General features: G+C 44.0%; 2 protein-coding genes across 2 annotated transcripts in view; one reads left to right on the top strand and one right to left on the bottom strand.

Annotated features, from left to right (window-relative positions):
* The window catches only part of LOC147795013 (dynein axonemal intermediate chain 3-like), a 22,791-nt gene extending 11,044 nt beyond the window's left edge, over positions 1-11,747 (top strand). The window contains 10 exon segments of the mRNA XM_087132342.1: positions 291-361; positions 364-425; positions 721-805; positions 4,663-4,799; positions 5,073-5,136; positions 5,258-5,388; positions 5,854-6,058; positions 6,556-6,647; positions 7,542-7,661; positions 8,989-11,747. Coding sequence (XP_086988468.1) covers positions 291-361; positions 364-425; positions 721-805; positions 4,663-4,799; positions 5,073-5,136; positions 5,258-5,388; positions 5,854-6,058; positions 6,556-6,647; positions 7,542-7,661; positions 8,989-9,132 — 1,111 coding nt within the window. The 3' untranslated portion in view covers positions 9,133-11,747.
* Positions 10,874-18,092, bottom strand: LOC147795012 (cAMP-dependent protein kinase catalytic subunit 1-like). The gene is made up of 3 exons (XM_087132343.1): positions 17,935-18,092; positions 17,433-17,597; positions 10,874-16,597 (listed from the first exon to the last, which is right to left on the bottom strand). The coding sequence occupies exons 1-3, from the start codon at positions 18,025-18,027 to the stop codon at positions 16,472-16,474; spliced, it is 384 nt and encodes a 127-aa protein (XP_086988469.1). The 5' UTR covers positions 18,028-18,092; the 3' UTR covers positions 10,874-16,471.

Below are 18,092 nucleotides of genomic sequence, written 5' to 3'. Positions count from 1 at the left end.
TCCTCCAACCCACTCGACATTTTTTATGAAAAATCAAGTCTTCCAAAATTGATCACCGTTGAAAAATCTCAATGTCATCATAACAGAAATATGGCTGAGGGGTTCCCATGACGTGGGCCAACTACGATCATTGACCATTTGCCCACCATTGGTAAATTTTGCCTGGTAACCTGTGCATAAAATACATCCTGGGTATCGGGCAGAATCAACCAGTGATTGACGGATAGGCTCTGATTGCACTTGGCCAAGTCTGCTGTGTGCTTTCTAACTTCTGTTATCTGTATGATTAGCTGTATTGCCATCTGGGACACCAAGCCACCCAAGGGCCACACACCATCCGTCGAGGACGCCAAGCAGAAAGACACCCACTAGCCGTATCCACAACCTTTAAGCATCTGGATCTGACTTGGAAACCCACACTCAAGGTTTGTCCTTAATGCAGATTTGCCAACAAATTGTGGCTCTGTCTTACTTTGTTTACTGTCTCAAAATACTCCGATTGAGAAATTGTCAGTAACAGCTGCCCTTACAGAAAATTGGCACCATTATCCCAATAAATCATATTTATGATCGTGCAGTGAAACCTCATTTGGATTTTCATTTGCGTTATTTCAAGGATACAGCTTTACATTGGGTTGGAATGATACTCTAAAATTGGAGCTTGTTACATGAATGAATCGGATTTGTATGTGCCTATTGGTTTTGGTTTTGATTCGGTAGTTTCCAGTGAGCAAGATTGAAGGCAACGGCGAATATGGTGTGTTGAAGGTCAGCATTCAGGAGAGACAGGGAGACAGAAGTGTCCGTAAGTGGAAAGGCAAAAAGGGGTGATAAAAAATGTAAGCGGGACAATCCAGGAGAGGGAGGATTGTTAGAAGGGTGTGGCAGATCTTCTGTGACATAACACAGACGAGGTTGGCAGATCTTCTGTGACATAACACAGACGAGGTTGGAAGATCTTCTGTGACATAACACAGACGAGGTTGGAAGATCTTCTGTGACATAACACAGACGAGGTTGGAAGATCTTCTGTGACATAACACAGACGAGGTTGGCAGATCTTCTGTGACATAACACAGACGAGGTTGGAAGATCTTCTGTGACATAACACAGACGAGGTTGGAAGATCTTCTGTGACATAACACAGACGAGGTTGGAAGATCTTCTGTGACATAACACAGACGAGGTTGGAAGATCTTCTGTGACATAACACAGACGAGGTTGGAAGATCTTCTGTGACATAACACAGACGAGGTTGGAAGATCTTCTGTGACATAACACAGACGAGGTTGGAAGATCTTCTGTGACATAACACAGACGAGGTTGGAAAGGAAAAGGAAACGGGTGTGAATGATGGACGAAGAGAATCATTTGTTAGAGGGAAACACAGTTTCAATGGCTTAATGGAAATCGTAGGGCACGAAGTGGTCAACGATGGCTGTACAGAATATTGAGGGTTTGCCTGTTGCAGTCAAGACCAATACAAGACCATGCACAACACCAGACACAAGACCAGACACAAGACCATGCACAAGACCATGCACAAGACCAGCCACAAGACCAGACACAAGACCAGACACAAGGCCATGCACAAGACCAGACACAAGACCATGCACAAGGCCATGCACAAGGCCATGCACAAGACCAGCCACAAGACCATGCACAAGGCCAGTCACAAGACCAGACACAAGACCAGCCACAAGACCATGCACAAGGCCAGTCACAAGACTAGACACAAGACCAGACACAAGACCATGTGCAAGACCAGACACAAGACCATGCACAAGGCCAGTCACAAGACCAGACACAAGACCAGACACAAGACCATGCACAAGGCCAGTCACAAGACTAGACACAAGACCAGACACAAGACCATGCACAAGGCCAGTCACAAGACTAGACACAAGACCAGACACAAGACCATGTGCAAGACCAGACACAAGACCATGCACAAGGCCAGTCACAAGACCAGACACAAGACCAGCCACAAGACCATGCACAAGGCCAGTCACAAGACTAGACACAAGACCAGACACAAGACCATGTGCAAGACCAGACACAAGACCATGCACAAGGCCAGTCACAAGACCAGACACAAGACCAGACACAAGACCATGCACAAGGCCAGTCACAAGACCAGACACAAGACCAGACACAAGACCATGCACAAGGCCAGTCACAAGACTAGACACAAGACTAGACACAAGACCAGACACAAGGCCATGCACAAGACCATGCACAAGACCAGACACAAGACCAGCCACAAGACCATGCACAAGGCCAGTCACAAGACTAGACACAAGACCAGACACAAGACTAGACACAAGACCAGACACAAGGCCATGCACAAGACCATGCACAAGACCAGACACAAGACCAGCCACAAGACCATGCACAAGGCCAGTCACAAGACTAGACACAAGACCAGCCACAAGACCATGCACAAGGCCAGTCACAAGACTAGACACAAGACCAGCCACAAGACCATGCACAAGGCCAGTCACAAGACTAGACACAAGACCAGCCACAAGACCATGCACAAGGCCAGTCACAAGACTAGACACAAGACCAGACACAAGACCAGACACAAGACTAGACACAAGACCATGCACAAGGCCAGTCACAAGACTAGACACAAGACCAGACACAAGACCAGACACAAGACTAGACACAAGACTAGACACAAGACCAGACACAAGACCAGACACAAGACCAGACACAAGACTAGACACAAGACTAGACACAAGACTAGACACAAGACTAGACACAAGACTAGACGCAAGACCAGACACAAGACCAGACACAAGACTACACGCAAGACCAGACACAGGACTAGACACAAGACCATGCACAAGGCAGTCACAAGACTAGACACAAGACTAGACACAAGACCAGACACAAAGACCAGACACAAGACTAGACACAAGACCATGCACAAGGCCAGTCACAAGACTAGACACAAGACCAGACACAAGACCAGACACAAGACTAGACACAAGACCATGCACAAGGCCAGTCACAAGACTAGACACAAGACCAGACACAAAGACCAGACACAAGACTAGACACAAGACCATGCACAAGGCCAGTCACAAGACTAGACACAAGACCAGACACAAGACCAGACACAAGACTAGACACAAGACCATGCACAAGACCAGACACAAGACTAGACACAAGACCATGCACAAGACCAGGCACAAGACCAGACACAAGACTAGACACAAGACCAGACACAAGACCAGACACAAGACCAGACACAAGACTAGACACAAGACTAGACACAAGACTAGACACAAGACTAGACACAAGACCAGACACAAGACCAGACACAAGACTAGACACAAGACCATGCACAAGGCCAGTCACAAGACTAGACACAAGACCAGACACAAGACCAGACACAAGACTAGACACAAGACTAGACACAAGACCAGACACAAGACCAGACACAAGACCAGACACAAGACTAGACACAAGACTAGACACAAGACTAGACACAAGACTAGACACAAGACTAGACACAAGACCAGACACAAGACCAGACACAAGACTAGACACAAGACTAGACACAAGACTAGACACAAGGACCATGCACAAGGCCAGTCACAGACTAGACACAAGACTAGACACAAGACCAGACACAAGGACCAGACACAAGACTAGACACAAGACCATGCACAAGGCCAGTCACAAGACTAGACACAAGACCAGACACAAGCAGACACAAGACTAGACACAAGACCATGCACAAGGCCAGTCACAAGACTAGACACAAGACCAGACACAAGACCATGTGCAAGGCCAGTCACAAGACTAGACACAAGACCAGACACAAGACCATGTGCAAGACCAGTCACAAGACTAGACACAAGACTAGACACAAGACCATGCACAAGGCCAGTCACAAGACTAGACACAAGACTAGACACAAGACCAGACACAAGACCAGACACAAGACTAGACACAAGACCATGCACAAGGCCAGTCACAAGACTAGACACAAGACCAGACACAAGACCAGACACAAGACTAGACACAAGACCATGCACAAGGCCAGTCACAAGACTAGACACAAGACCAGACACAAGACCATGTGCAAGGCCAGTCACAAGACTAGACACAAGACCAGACACAAGACCATGTGCAAGACCAGTCACAAGACTAGACACAAGACTAGACACAAGACCATGCACAAGGCCAGTCACAAGACCAGACACAAGACCAGCCACAAGACTAGACACAAGACTAGACACAAGACTAGACACAAGACTAGACACAAGACTAGACACAAGACTAGACACAAGACTAGACACAAGACTAGACACAAGACCAGACACAAGACTAGACACAAGACCAGACACAAGACCATGTGCAAGACCAAGCACAAGTAACAGGCTGAACAATGACAAAGGAATGCTTTTGTTGCGGTTCATTTAAATAGCTTGTGACTTGAATGCAGACTCGAGGTCTTGTGCTGGTCTGGTGAAGGTCTTAATTGGTCTCGACTACAACACAGGCCTTTGTGCCTGCAGACGATTCCTCTCATTGGTCAGAGTTTGTCCGTGCCATTCTTTGTGATATTTCTGTGACCTTTTCCAAAGCTTCAAAATTTTACCAATGCCTTAAAATGAACAATTGTTTTTTTGTTTTTTTTTTCAGTTGAGAAGCAGGGAGGCAAAGGGTCAGAGGTCAGCATGGGTGCCAGTATGGGCATGGGCAGCTCTCTGAGAACCGGCTCAGCCAAAGATAAGAAACCACTGGAAGGCGTCACTTCCAAATTCTTTGTTGGGACGGAGGTAAGGTGTTTGTCAACCACCCAAGAACTTTCCTAGTCCTTCAAAATCCTGAAGAATTATCAGCTATTTCCTTCAGATAAATTTTGTGGCTGAAACGATTTTTAGCGGTGATTTAAGTGAGATTTTCTGATGACATGCCAGCATAGTATGGTACTATTCACAATATTTCAAGGAAAATCTAGTACAGTTTGGTACATTGAGAGGTCAAGTCATGCACAGGTTTATCGAACACTTTGAAGGCTTTTTTTGAAGAATTTTTTCCATGTTTTGTAGGCTGGCGAGTTAGTTTATGCTGACTGGAAGCTGGAAAAGGATGCTGACTCTGGCAAGATTCAACGTAAGTTAAACATCGGTATTTTGTGTCTGATCAAAGCGCCCTCTACCTGTCACGTGCAAAGCCATTACACTCTTGGTACTCTTTTTAATGGTGCCATTTTGCTTGTTCACTTTGACGCCAGCCCCACGGCCCCAGTTTGCCAAGTTGTACCATGACTGGGGCATCAATACGCTCCAACGCTCGCCGTTCTTCAAGGATCTTGTCCTCGCCGTTGGGGGCTGGAACTTCACCCTGTGGAAGGAAGGAATTGAGGTGAGGAGGGGGGCATGGTCAAGCATGCACAGGGGTGATGCACTCACCTTTGACCTCTTAGTGGGCACGCCTATCGAGGCTTAGCCTGAATCGGACAACTAAGTCAACAGCCTCTCTTTTACTGGTTTCTGTCACCGTTCCGCATAGCCAGCGAAACCGAAAGGCCAATGGGCACATGCTGCACTCCATCCTAGACAAGTTTTGTACCCCTCATCCCAGTCTAGGGCAGGGCCTGATATGAGTGTGTAGCCCCATGCAAGGTGATGTTCATGCACCACGGGGGTCAAGGGGTCTGCTATCTCTCCAATGGCACAAAAAGGGTCCGTAATGGTTTGCAGCCCATTGAGCCAACAAGGCTTAGTCAGTCCTGATGCACCAATCAGTTGGTCCAAGGTTCACATCCAGGTTTGCATCCAACCCAAAATGCAATGTCACAATCTCCCTCCTGTGCCTCCCTCATTCCAGGGCGGTCCAATCATCCAATCAGCCACTGCCCCCAAGAAGCTGACGGCCGGCTACTGGTCACCTACCCGGCCGGCTGTTTTCTTCGTCGGTCGTAGTGATGGTAACATCGACATCTGGGACCTCCTGGACAAGACCCATGAACCGTCGCTGTCCCAGAACGTATCGGCATCCACCATCACCCAGATCTATCCCTGGGTTGTCAACAGTAAGTCCAACAGTCACTACCCCATTTCCCTCTCAAATTCAGTCGATAAAATCCTGCTCTGCCAGTGCTCAATTCACGATAAGAGACAAAATTGGGCGACAGGATGTCTTCCAGACAGACAGATATGAAGAAAGTGGCCAAAATTGACAGGATTTTGTTTTTACAGTTAGCTCTTGAAAGAGCAAATGGAGAAATTTTTTGGATGTACCACTCAGTTTCAGCTCCTGTTGAACATGAATGTTTGGAGATTCGTTTTGATTTACACGAGTCAAGATTCTTTCAAAGACCTTTAACACAACTTTCAAAACTAATAGGTGGGGTGGCATGAGCCTTTTTGAAGTATGGTAGACACAAGAGCACTGTTGAAGTGGGAGTTCAATTTGGAGTAAAGACAGAGGATTCTACCCAGGTCAAAGAGCGCCCTCCTATAGTATCCGCTGTCCTCAAGTAGGTTAACATGCAACATGTTGATTTTTGTTGATTTTTTCTGTGGACAGGCAAGCAGCAACTGTTGGCGGTATCAGACAGCGTGGGGACCTTACACATCCTGGAAGTACCTTGGTCGTTGCGTCATGCCACCATCGGAGAGGTCAGAATAGGGCCTGTCAGTTCTCTAGATTTCTATGTTTGCCGTGTAATTTTGCAGTCGGGATTTGCATTGGTTGCATTCGGTTCCATTGACTAGAATTTGGTTGCATAGAGGGTGAGCATTTTGTAGTATATGATCTAATTGTGTTGATTTCCTTTGGTTGGAATAGACCTAACACATAATGATGTAACACAATGTTTACTGCAGTGCATTGTGGGCGATAAGTGGGGATAGAAATCATAGATGGTGGCCATGGTCGTCAGTCATGCGAGCCTTCGTGTGACTTTAGACCGAGCAAAGTTGCAGTCTCCGGACGCTTGAAAAATGCAGCTCCGGCATTGGTCATGTGCTTGATACACGCAGTTGCGCCCCAACAGTTAACACAAACCATTTTGGAAAAAAAAAAGGCCTTCTCAATCTCAGGACCTTTTTGACAATTTTTCATGAGCGTGATGTTCTAGGAGTCAGGTTGGCATAGTGGTTCTTACCTCGCCTTCCACCTCTGCAGTCCGGGTTCGAATCCCGACTTGGTCCACTTGTGGATTGGGTTTTCAGTCCCTACCTGGTTTTGTGGGTTTTACCCAGAATATTCCTTTTTCCGTTTTCCTCCCACCTCTAAAACTGTAACTGCTTCTCACTGTCTCCTCTCTACAGGTTTCTTCAGGCTTGCGAGCTACAGCGCCGTGGGCGCTTTTGAGGAATTCTCAAAGTTATGACTAGAAATAATAATAGCACAGATTGTCGTCCCCACCTTTTACCCATAATGCACCTCAGTAAACGTTGCCACGCTTTGTTGCATTCGGAAGCATTTTGTTCAATCGGTTGCTGTTGAAATTTGCATCAGATTACATTTTGGTTATAACTGGTTTCATCTACTTGCATTTCTTACACCAGTTGCCCAGTATGACCAGCTACATCGAGCGGGAGGTCAAACGGTTGGAATTCATCGACAAACGACAAGACTTCCACATCCAGAATAAACGAAGGCTGGATGCAGAGGAGGCACAGCAGAAGGTAAGACAGGAAAGAGGATAGCAACGGCTTGGTGCTTTGTGAGATGTCATTAGTTAATGCTCTGTTCCCTGTCAGCTGATTGGACTAGGTCCCAGGTGGGTGCACTTGCCAAACACGGTGCCTTGTCAACAGTGTTGTGGTCGAGACCACTTCACAAGACCAGCACAAGACCTCCAGTCTGAATTCAAGTCACAAGCTAATCAAATGAACTGCAACAAAAGCATTCCTTTGTCAACGTTCACACAGTTACTTGTGACTGGTCTTGTGCATGGTCTTGTGTCAGGTCTTGTGACTGGTCTTGTGTCAGGTCTTGTGACTGGTCTTGTGTCAGGTCTTGTGACTGGTCTTGTGTCAGGTCCTGTGACTGGTCTTGTGTCAGGTCCTGTGACTGGTCTTGTGCATGGTCTTGTGTCAGGTCCTGTGACTGGTCTTGTGCATGGTCTTGTGTCAGGTCTTGTGACTGGTCGTGATGGTCTCGACTACAACACTGTCAGTCAAAAAAATGTAGATAATGAAAGGGTTTGCCCGTTGCATCAGTCATTTGAAGGCTAAACACCTAACTGGACATTTTCAGGCTCTCACGGTTCTTGGAGGCACTGGGCTGAGTTCAGATTGCTCCGCCCCCTTCTTGTGAATATCACAAAATCTGCGTTTCGTAGAGGTACCCCCTCACCAGTCAAAGAAGAGAGAGTCTGGTGAGGTTCATTTTGACCGGGCGCACAGGCCAGGACTGCACAACGGAAATTTGTCACATTGTTTAGCACAATCCGCGCCATGTGTGTACGAACTTGTGCGCGTAGGCGTCAGCCCCCATCAAAGAGATATTATCCTGCCATCACAATCATGCAAGGCGCGGACGATGGTTAGATTTCGTCTTTTTCTGATTTTTTATATAAAATTGCAGAATCCCCCCCCCTCGCTCACACCTCACCTCAGTCATCGTACCTTGCTTCATTGCTCTCAGTAAACAGTTTCAGTTCTACCAATTACATGTACACGTCACGCTTCATTGCATTCGTTACTACCACTTCCTAGCCACATCGTGGTAAGCCACCAGTAGAGTAGTTGGTTTGGTCTTGGAATTTCCCCATTCTATTTGTGTTCTCAGAACAATCCCTATTCATATTGTAATGGTTTGGACTTCGTTTTTTTTTTTTTAATCGTCGATTTCAACCACGTAGGTAGTGATTGTACCAGTTTTGTCCGGTGGAGCGGCATAACGGAATCAATCCACGTCCTAAATAGGGCAAGGTACTGCCCCAAGACTTGGGTGTATGGTATGTTTGTTTGTTTGATGTCAACACATCTTGTGTGTTCTCACCTTCAGATGGCTCAGCCTGCAGAACCCAGCACAGAGGAAGTGGAGAACAAGATGCGAGTGGGTTATCTGGACTACTTGGAGGAAGAGAAAAAATTCCTGGAGGCGTTGGGGCTGAGCACGCAGCCAGAGGAACCCCTACCAGAGGTGTAATTGCTGCTAAAACTCAAGGGTGAGATACGAATACGTGTGACCTCCTACGGTAGGCCAAGTTCTGGTTGTCAATGGAAAGATTTTCCTGGTAGATTATTCATGTAACTGTTAATGAGAGGTCGTGGCAGCGGATAATTCATGGCCTCTCAGTGACATGGCAAAGATTTGGGGGAAAAAGCAATAAGCCATTTGCAAGTTAAATTTTAATAAAATCTGGTATACCAAGTTCTTTAAATTCAAATGAACATAACTTGAATTCTCCATACTAAGACCACTGTTACTGTACCTCGTGATTTGGGGCAAGCTTTTGCTTAGTTACGTAAGAGATGCCTTGCAACAATACACTGTTCTCAATGGATAAGAAGGGCACAAAGGAACCAGTCCATTCCAGAGACCATTCCTGGTTGCTATGCAAAAGCTTGCCCCGAATCACGAGGTATAGCAACAGTGTCTTTAGTCTGGCGAATTAAAATTGTTACGTTTCTATGCAATCAGATAACACAATATACCAGATTTTATTCAAATTTAACTCACAAGTGGCTTATAGAGATCCATGATACATCAAGACTGCCATGGGTTATCAAGACTGCCTTGGGTTATCAAGACTGCCATTGGGTTATCAAGACTGCCATTGGGTTATCAAGACTGCCATTGGGTTATCAAGACTGCCATTGGGTTATCAAGACTGCCATGGGTTATCAAGACTGCCTTGGGTTATATCAAGACTGCCATGGGTTATCAAGACTGCCTTGGGTTATCAAGACTGCCTTGGGTTATCAAGACTGCCATTGGGTTATCAAGACTGCCATTGGGTTATCAAGACTGCCATTGGGTTATCAAGACTGCCATTGGGTTATCAAGACTGCCATGGGTTATCAAGACTGCCTTGGGTTATCAAGACTGCCTTGGGTTATCAAGACTGCCATGGGTTATCAAGACTGCCTTGGCTTATCAAGACTGCCATTGGGTTATCAAGACTGCCATTGGGTTATCAAGACTGCCATGGGTTATCAAGACTGCCTTGGGTTATCAAGACTGCCATGGGTTATTTAATTGACGGTGCACAAAAACAGAAGAGTGACCAATTTTCCTGGTTTGGGTACGCCAGGCTACGTTTTGTCAAGAACACCAACATTTGATTTGGACTTCAAATGGAGAATGTAATTTATGGTGTGTGTGTATATATATGAACTAGTATTTGTGTTGAGTATTTACACTTCCAGAGTTTCCGTCCATGTTTGGAATTGATAAAACCTATTGCAATTTTATAGTGAATAATTGTATATTTTTTGTAACTGTAATTTGGGGAAAGTTCAATCTCGAATGGTTGTGTTAACCGTAGTTAACTGATTGAACACATGCTGGTGTTCAATAGTTTGACGGGAGACATTGGAGTGTTTGCAACAAGGCAGCAGGCGGCGACCAAATCTAACCACAAATAGGCCCATGTATTGACGACATCACACTTTGGTTACCGACTTTGGTTTCTGACGAGAGCCTTGTGAAGACACCGAATTTGAAGCTCCAGAGGGAAGTGGAGATAGAAACAAAGCGTCACGTCATTAGTACACAGGCCCATTATTGGCACTTGCAATGTTAGCCCATAGCTGTGGCGTTGGACATCACAACCACTGCGCTGGATGGAACTTTCTCCAAGGCATTTTTATAGTTTCTTTCCAATTCGCTGCTCAAAAGACCTGGCAGAAGGATAAGTAAAAACCAAGTGCCCACGCGGCAAATGTATCAGTCGTAGACTTTTTATTTAACATCTTTGGATCCTCAAATATTAAAAAGGCATCCACTTTTGAACACAAAACTTGCAGCACTACACTGTAATGGGCATCTACTAACCGACGTTACAAACAAGTCCGAATTTGGGTCCGCGAGGAAATGAGAAATGCCCCCCTCCCGTATAGAGAGGAGAAAAAAACACAGAGAGACCCAAACAGCAGCGGTTTGAGCAACTTGCCGCAGCAGTGGTTAAAAATGCACCAGTGGAGGGCTTCTCCCAAAAGCATAATCGCACTACCTTTTCCCTGGAAATTTCTCCTCTGGATATGGAAAGCGTCATCCATGCAAGGGACAGTGGAAGTGGACCGAATGGTTTCCTTAGAGTGGCGGGAAAATACCTTTCCAAGCTACCTGTAATTCCACTTTCTGGAGTGTTACATATTTGGCTTCATATTAACCCTAACAACCAAGGTGTAATTACATATATATAGAATTTTTTTTCAATGAAGTATGGTTCGGGTTAATGTACAGGAGAATTTACATTATTAAGTGAAGAAGTCTATTACCTGTACTGCTTCCAAATGCACAATCTCTTCCTATTCTGTTGGCAAATGACCCCTCTTCGACAATCCAAAACACTGACGCAACGAGACAAGTCAACAGAAACTCAGTAGAAGCATCCGAACTACGTATACAGTGAATGAAATAGAATTTGTCTACAACTACTCTATAAAAGCGACCATTTTTTTTTTCATTTTTTTTTTGGTCAAACAGTACCGAGCTACATACATGAGGTATACACACTGTACGTAAAGAACTTCATCCGTAGGTAACTTGTCAGAAATTTGCTGCAACATTCAATAAAAACCAAACGGATATACTTATGTTCCAGAGAAGGTTGATTTTTTTTTGTTAAATCTTACAATAACCATGAACAGTCGTCAATACCAGCTACACATGAATTGATGGTACACATTTCAAGTCCATTGTTCTCCACATTTATAAATTTACAAATGAAATAGATTTCCTGTTTGTCTTTTTTTGAATATTTTTGTATATAATTCTTTTTCTTTTAGTTACAAGCAAATTTTCTTTTTTTATTTTGGGAGCTCTTTCTCCAAAATGCCTAGAAAAATCTGCGCCCGAGTAAACAGCGTAACTTTTATCAGTTCAACAATCTCAGGACGACCAACACGAATGAATTCCAAAATTATTTACATCACATCGACGTGCTTCAATGGTCACAATTAAAAAAAGAAACAAAACGCCCCTTCCCGAATGAACGTTATAACCTAAACACGTGAAACGCGAATTGTTGAAGCAGGTTTTAAAAGGAGTAATAAATACTGAACGGAGTTACTCAATGTACAGGAATCCGATACGAATGTTGTTTGTTGGGATTGGTAATATCTGACTGCATCACAGTGTTATCATTCCGTACCAGAACAGCACATGTCTGTCAACATGGTGGGTCTGACTTGAAACTAATAAGTCAGGCATGAGCTCCGAAAGGAAACAGTTGTGATCGTGCCGATTGTGCTGAGCCAAAAATTAGGAAAAATAGTGTAAACTGCGGAAATACCTTCACGAAAATGATCAGGCTGGAGTAGATGTTTTTCATCTTTCACTAGGAGGCAATTTTAGGTCCTCGCTGTAAAATGAAGTCAGCTTCATTGTGTTAAAAACATCTTAAGAGAAGAAAAAAGTCCAATGCACAAACACTGCAGCATCTTCCCCAGGCCCCAAATTTTTATGCTCACACACAGACAATGATATGGCGGAATTTCAATTGGTTCAACTGCACATATGTTGCATGTTGACATGAAAGCAAATGGATACACAGTTTTTTTCTGACTTCAGGGGTTTACATGAAATGCAAGGTTATCTTTTTTTCCCCCTGCCAAAGTGTTCCACGGATGCATTTTGCTTTGAACGAGCCTTCCCATAAATGTTCAGCAGCCTGTGACTTACATGGATACTGTATCTTTGTGTGTAAAGACACAAGAGCTTGAGTAAGAGGCTACAACTTCCAAAAGCATATCTGTGAGGAGGCTACACCCACTTGCTGTTGCCATCAACCTGTACACAAATCAATCCTAGCCACAGCCATAACTTTGGAGAAAGCCTTAGTCAGCAGGGCGCACCGAGCACGTCTGTAGCCCCTTCTCAAGCCAGTTAAATATACATTTATACAATTCTGGGTTTCACTGAGCCATTTTCTTTGAACAAAATTACAAGTACCACCCGATAAAATTGTTACCTGAATTAAAAACAACTCTGAAAACTATGTACATGTATACGTTGGCCAAATATTAGTCCATCAAGCTCTGGGTGCAAGTTTTTTCTGGGTACATTACTAGCCAAAGCATAAATGATAAATAGGGTCCCAATTTTAGAACCCTGAATACTGTGAGCACTTACAGCTGGACATTTGGAAAGTAGCTTTGAATTTCACCACTCTAAAGAGCAAAAGGTTGCACTGTTGCACAGCAATAGTTATCAAAGCCCCGGGCGAAGAGTTATTTGGACCCTACATGTAATTAAAAAAAAACAACTGAAACTGACCTAGACTCACTTTCAAAACATTACAATTTGATTTAAGTAGAATCTTTGAACCAACACAGACACATCTCATGGGGGTCATAGGTGAATTTTTTTCCCCCAAAATTTTTAAGTTGCATCCAAACATGACATTATTCTCTCCGAAAGATCTCCAACAAACGAATGTAACTCAAAACAAAATATGGTACAGTATTACAGGAATCTTAAATAAACACAAAAACTACCGAGATGAACATTTTCAAAAGGGTGCCAAAGAGATCCGCTCAAAGAGAAACACTTTTTTTAGATTCAACTAGCCGTTCAGGAACATTAAGACCCACAACTCTTGTGAAGTGCATAATATTTTCACCCCCTCCTCCTCAAGAAAAGATCACACCTAAACTAAGCAGTTGTGAATTGGGATCTGGCATTATGTTAAATAGTAGAAATTCTGCATTTGAAAGATGAAATGCGTATGTCAGATTTTCAAAGCTCCGGATTTGGGTTATTAACGAGTTCAAGAATTTCCAATACCAATCTCCACTACAGGTAGCCAGAAGACATGTTATGATTGTCTTTTTTACCAAATTAAACATTTAAAATATTCATTATTAAAAAGCAGATGCTTTGTTCTTTTAATGCTTGCAGGGTTTTTCATTAATAAAACGAATTTTTAGTAATGTACATCAGGTGCATTTAAATGTTCCAAAGCATATCCTGAATATTTCTAAAGCGTGGTCCCTCTATTATAGACAGTGAGCCCTCTTATGGCCAGTTCTCGAAAGCTTCAAGTGTTGTTTTACAAGCCTAGTTAAAACAAAGTACCAGTAAAGGTAATTTGTGGCCAAAGGGGATGAGGTGTACATTTCATGAGACAACTGAAAACAAAAACACCAGAAAATTTCCCTGAAAGTAATGTAACTTGTTTTTTAGAAACACAGAAGCCACAGATAGATTACATACATGTACTCGGGTCACTGGATGCGTGTTGTGGTAGTGAGGTCAGAACATGTTTTTGTTTTCTGTTCTCAGCCCCTTACTGGTGGTGCTCTGTGTTTAACTGTAACCTCAGTACTTATTGTAACTTATGTCATGCATCAGCGCCCAGAGAGGCTTTTGCCTTGCACAGAGGCCACAGCTTTGTACACATTCAGTCGAACATCAGCTTTTAGGAGCATTGAGTCGAGTATCTGCCTTACGCACATTCAGCTGAAAATCAGCTTTGCGTGCATTTAGTCAGAAATGGGTTTTGTGGACACCCTGTTGCAAATTGGCTTTGTGCACATTCTGCTGAAAAATCAGCTGCATGCACTGCATACCACTTGGCTCCTCAAGCGGGTTACACTTCACCACCCACAGCACCAACTCCAGTGACTACCATGGACATAATCAAATCTGCCTGTTCAACATTCTTGTGTATAATACAAGACTTTCCATTCACCTACATGCACTGACAAGCATACGAAGTCTGTTTACTTAAAGGAGTAAAATGCTGACGTCTTCAAGTCACAATGTTGTTGTTTGTCAGAGTCACTTTTAGAGAGAGACATACTGCTACGGCACGACATCATCATATTGCACCTTAATAACACATCATAAAAATCATACTAAAAAAACCCAAGAATTAATATACACATGCTAATGTGTAATGCCATCCCCCCCTCCCCAAGAAATACCTCCAGAAGTTACATGTACAAGTGCATTCCAAACATTCTCATTTTCATTGAGAATATATAATTACAACTGTTCAACTTTTAACAACAATTAACCAACAGTAGTAAACCGCTATTTAGAACGTAATCTGTTACTCGCAATGAACTCGACAAACACTGTGAAACATGGCAGGCAGACCTATGTACAATTTCTCTCTCTCATATATATTTGTAAATTTTTTTTTTTTTGGTAAATTTCTTTTTCTCTCGTACGAGGAAGGCAGTTTAATCAATCTACATGTAAATTTCTGTTTTCTTGAATAAGATGTAGGGAGCAACCCTACAAATTGGCCGAAGCCTTTCATAAAGAAACAAAAGCCGATTAGTTGTGGGCTGGGAAAACTGATACTCGTAACGCATATGTTTTGCCGTGAACACAACAGGTTAACATTCACGACTATATACACAAAACCGTTTTCTAAACCTCCCCCCCCCGTCCATTAAAAGAAACTGGCATTAACTGGCCAGTGCATGACCACCCCTGGATGTGTGCCCAGTCTGTTAACTAGCCAATCAAAGGCCAGCACCGACTGTGACTACTGCCATTGGTAGGGCAAAGCTATCTTTCTACCAAGCCAATTTTAAGACCGGTTAAAATGACCCGCACAGTGGTCATTTTGGCAAATGTCCAGTACTGCTACAATACAAACCACATACGTATGAAAACTTGAATCAGTTTTAAGACCCTCTTAGAATGCACCCCATACTGCTTTGCGCACCCAAAATCAATTCACTTTTCTACCATTTGGATCATCAGAGGTATACACATAATCAGAAGGTACTAGTTTTAAAAGAAAGCCAGCACCTCATTTTTGTACATCGGTGGTAAAGATGACCCATTTTACCTGGTATCCGATCACATCTGTTGACCACTGGTTTCCGAACTCTGTGGACTACCGTGAACACACTCCTGGAAAACCGTCCCAGGAAACCTCCAGCAATGCTCGTCCTCAACAAGAGGACAAATCCATGACTTGATCGATTTCCAGATGCTGACTTCAAGAGAGCTGTGGGTGAGTTGATGGGTGGCTTGTGGTGTCTTTCTGAAGATGATAGATTCTTGCCGAAGTGTATCCTGTCGGCAGTAACACTGGGCTGATAATACAGGCTGAGCTTGGCTGAAGAAAGCTTCTGTCGTGCAAAGTCTCCCTTTGAACAAAAGACTGGATTTTTTTTCTTCGAGGCCAGCAGACTGGAATCCATTTCAATCTTGGAAACGACCGCAAACAAAGATCAGCACACATGGGTATCAACTGAGGGGTGGGTGGGTGGGGGACGAGGGGTGGTTGATCTTCTGTGGGGACAGGTGGGTTGCTTTGGGGGAGGAGCAATGCAGAGTGGGGAACAAGTCCTGGTTAGAAATCGGCAAATTCCTTGGCACATTTTTCTGTTTGGGAGATACGGAGGACCTCTTCTTCGTAGTCGTCGAAGTTGCTGGGATCGCTGGGACTTTTGACTTTGGGTACGAAAGGGGCTTCAACCTGCGCAGAAGTACAAAAGAAAATCAGGGATCAATTGTGGACATTTAATAGCAACTTGAGAGTACACTGCAATTAAAAGTTAACATTGAAGGGGAATTTCACATTGCATTTCTCAAGGCCTGCAAGTATTTCCCACTTGAGTGTGAAAATGTTTTCCCACTTTTTTTGACATTTTCTTAAATGAAAATGAATTCCACGGGAAAAGAAAACATGGGAAAAGAGTTTCCCATTCCAAGGTCAACTTTTAATTGCAATATACAATAGGTGTGGTGTACTCCAGACTAAACCAAGGAGGCGCCATTACTGCATGGGCCACTTGGCACGCATGTCACAAGTCCTTGAAATGGGGCACGTCACAAGGCCCATTCATCAGAGGGGACGTTAATGATGTATATGGTTTTCAGCATGACAAAGACAGTACTAACGCTGCAGCAATGGCTTCTAAGGCAGGTTGCTGGAATAAGTCCACAGTGACGCCTGGGCCTATTTTTGTAGACTTGCCGAGCAGAGACTGTTGGTTAGCAAATGCACTATGTAAATACTCAGCAATAACCAGCAGGGAACCAGTTGTTGATAAAAAGAGAGTTAATCTGATTTGGACTGGTAACCTGTTTGAGCAAAATTTCCTGTACTTACAGCACATCTTTTACAGCACCTTGCATGTACATTTCTGAACAAGCCTTCTTGGTACCACACATAGGTAAAGGTTGCATTCAACTTCTCGGAGTTGTTTTTGGGGCTGGGCTCAGCAGTACATGGTAACTCAATGCACATAAGGCAGGTTGGGGCAGGGCGGGGCCCAACAGGCAGGGGAGGAACGGATTCTCACGGTTACCTTCTTCTGGTAGATTGCAATCCAATCCGTGCTGCCGAACCACCTGGCTCCCTTGATGTCGGCAATGCCATTCTTGAGGTTGCCGTAGCGCTTGGTGAGGTCCACCTGCAGCAGGTTACGTAGCAATTCCTTCAGGTCAGCGCTGAAATGCGACGGGAACCGCACCTGCGACATGCCAGTTGGGTTAAAATACTGTGAAGATATTGCTCTCACATTTTACCACTAGTACAAAATGGTACACGGCTATACATGCCACACGATGACCAATTTTCACTAAAATCACGGCAGTGCAAAAATGCTGATTAAATCTTACGTTTGAATGATCCCTGTAGCAAGGAAGATTTTAGCCGTAATTGAGGTAATCCATACAGACTTCCTTCAGTTCACAGGATTTCCATGTATGGTTTGACCATTTAGCAGTAATCTTTCTAAAAGCCAATTATGACTGTGTGGCCAGGTTGGACCGCAATAGTCACCAGACTTTGTAACAATTCACACTCACTTTCCCTGAGACAATTTTCTCGTAGATCTGTATGGGCTGATCAGCGAAGAACGGCGGGTAACCAGCAGCCATTTCGTAGATAAGGACACCCATGGCCCACCAGTCAACTGCCTTATTGTAGCCCTGTAGGGGGCAAAGGGGACAACAGAGAGATACTA

Source organism: Acanthaster planci, unplaced genomic scaffold, assembly GCF_054643075.1.
Source record: "Acanthaster planci isolate LZ-2023a unplaced genomic scaffold, COTS_SCS Contig219, whole genome shotgun sequence".
Lineage (NCBI taxonomy): Eukaryota > Metazoa > Echinodermata > Asteroidea > Valvatida > Acanthasteridae > Acanthaster > Acanthaster planci.
This window is presented reverse-complemented; position numbering and strand designations above follow the sequence as displayed.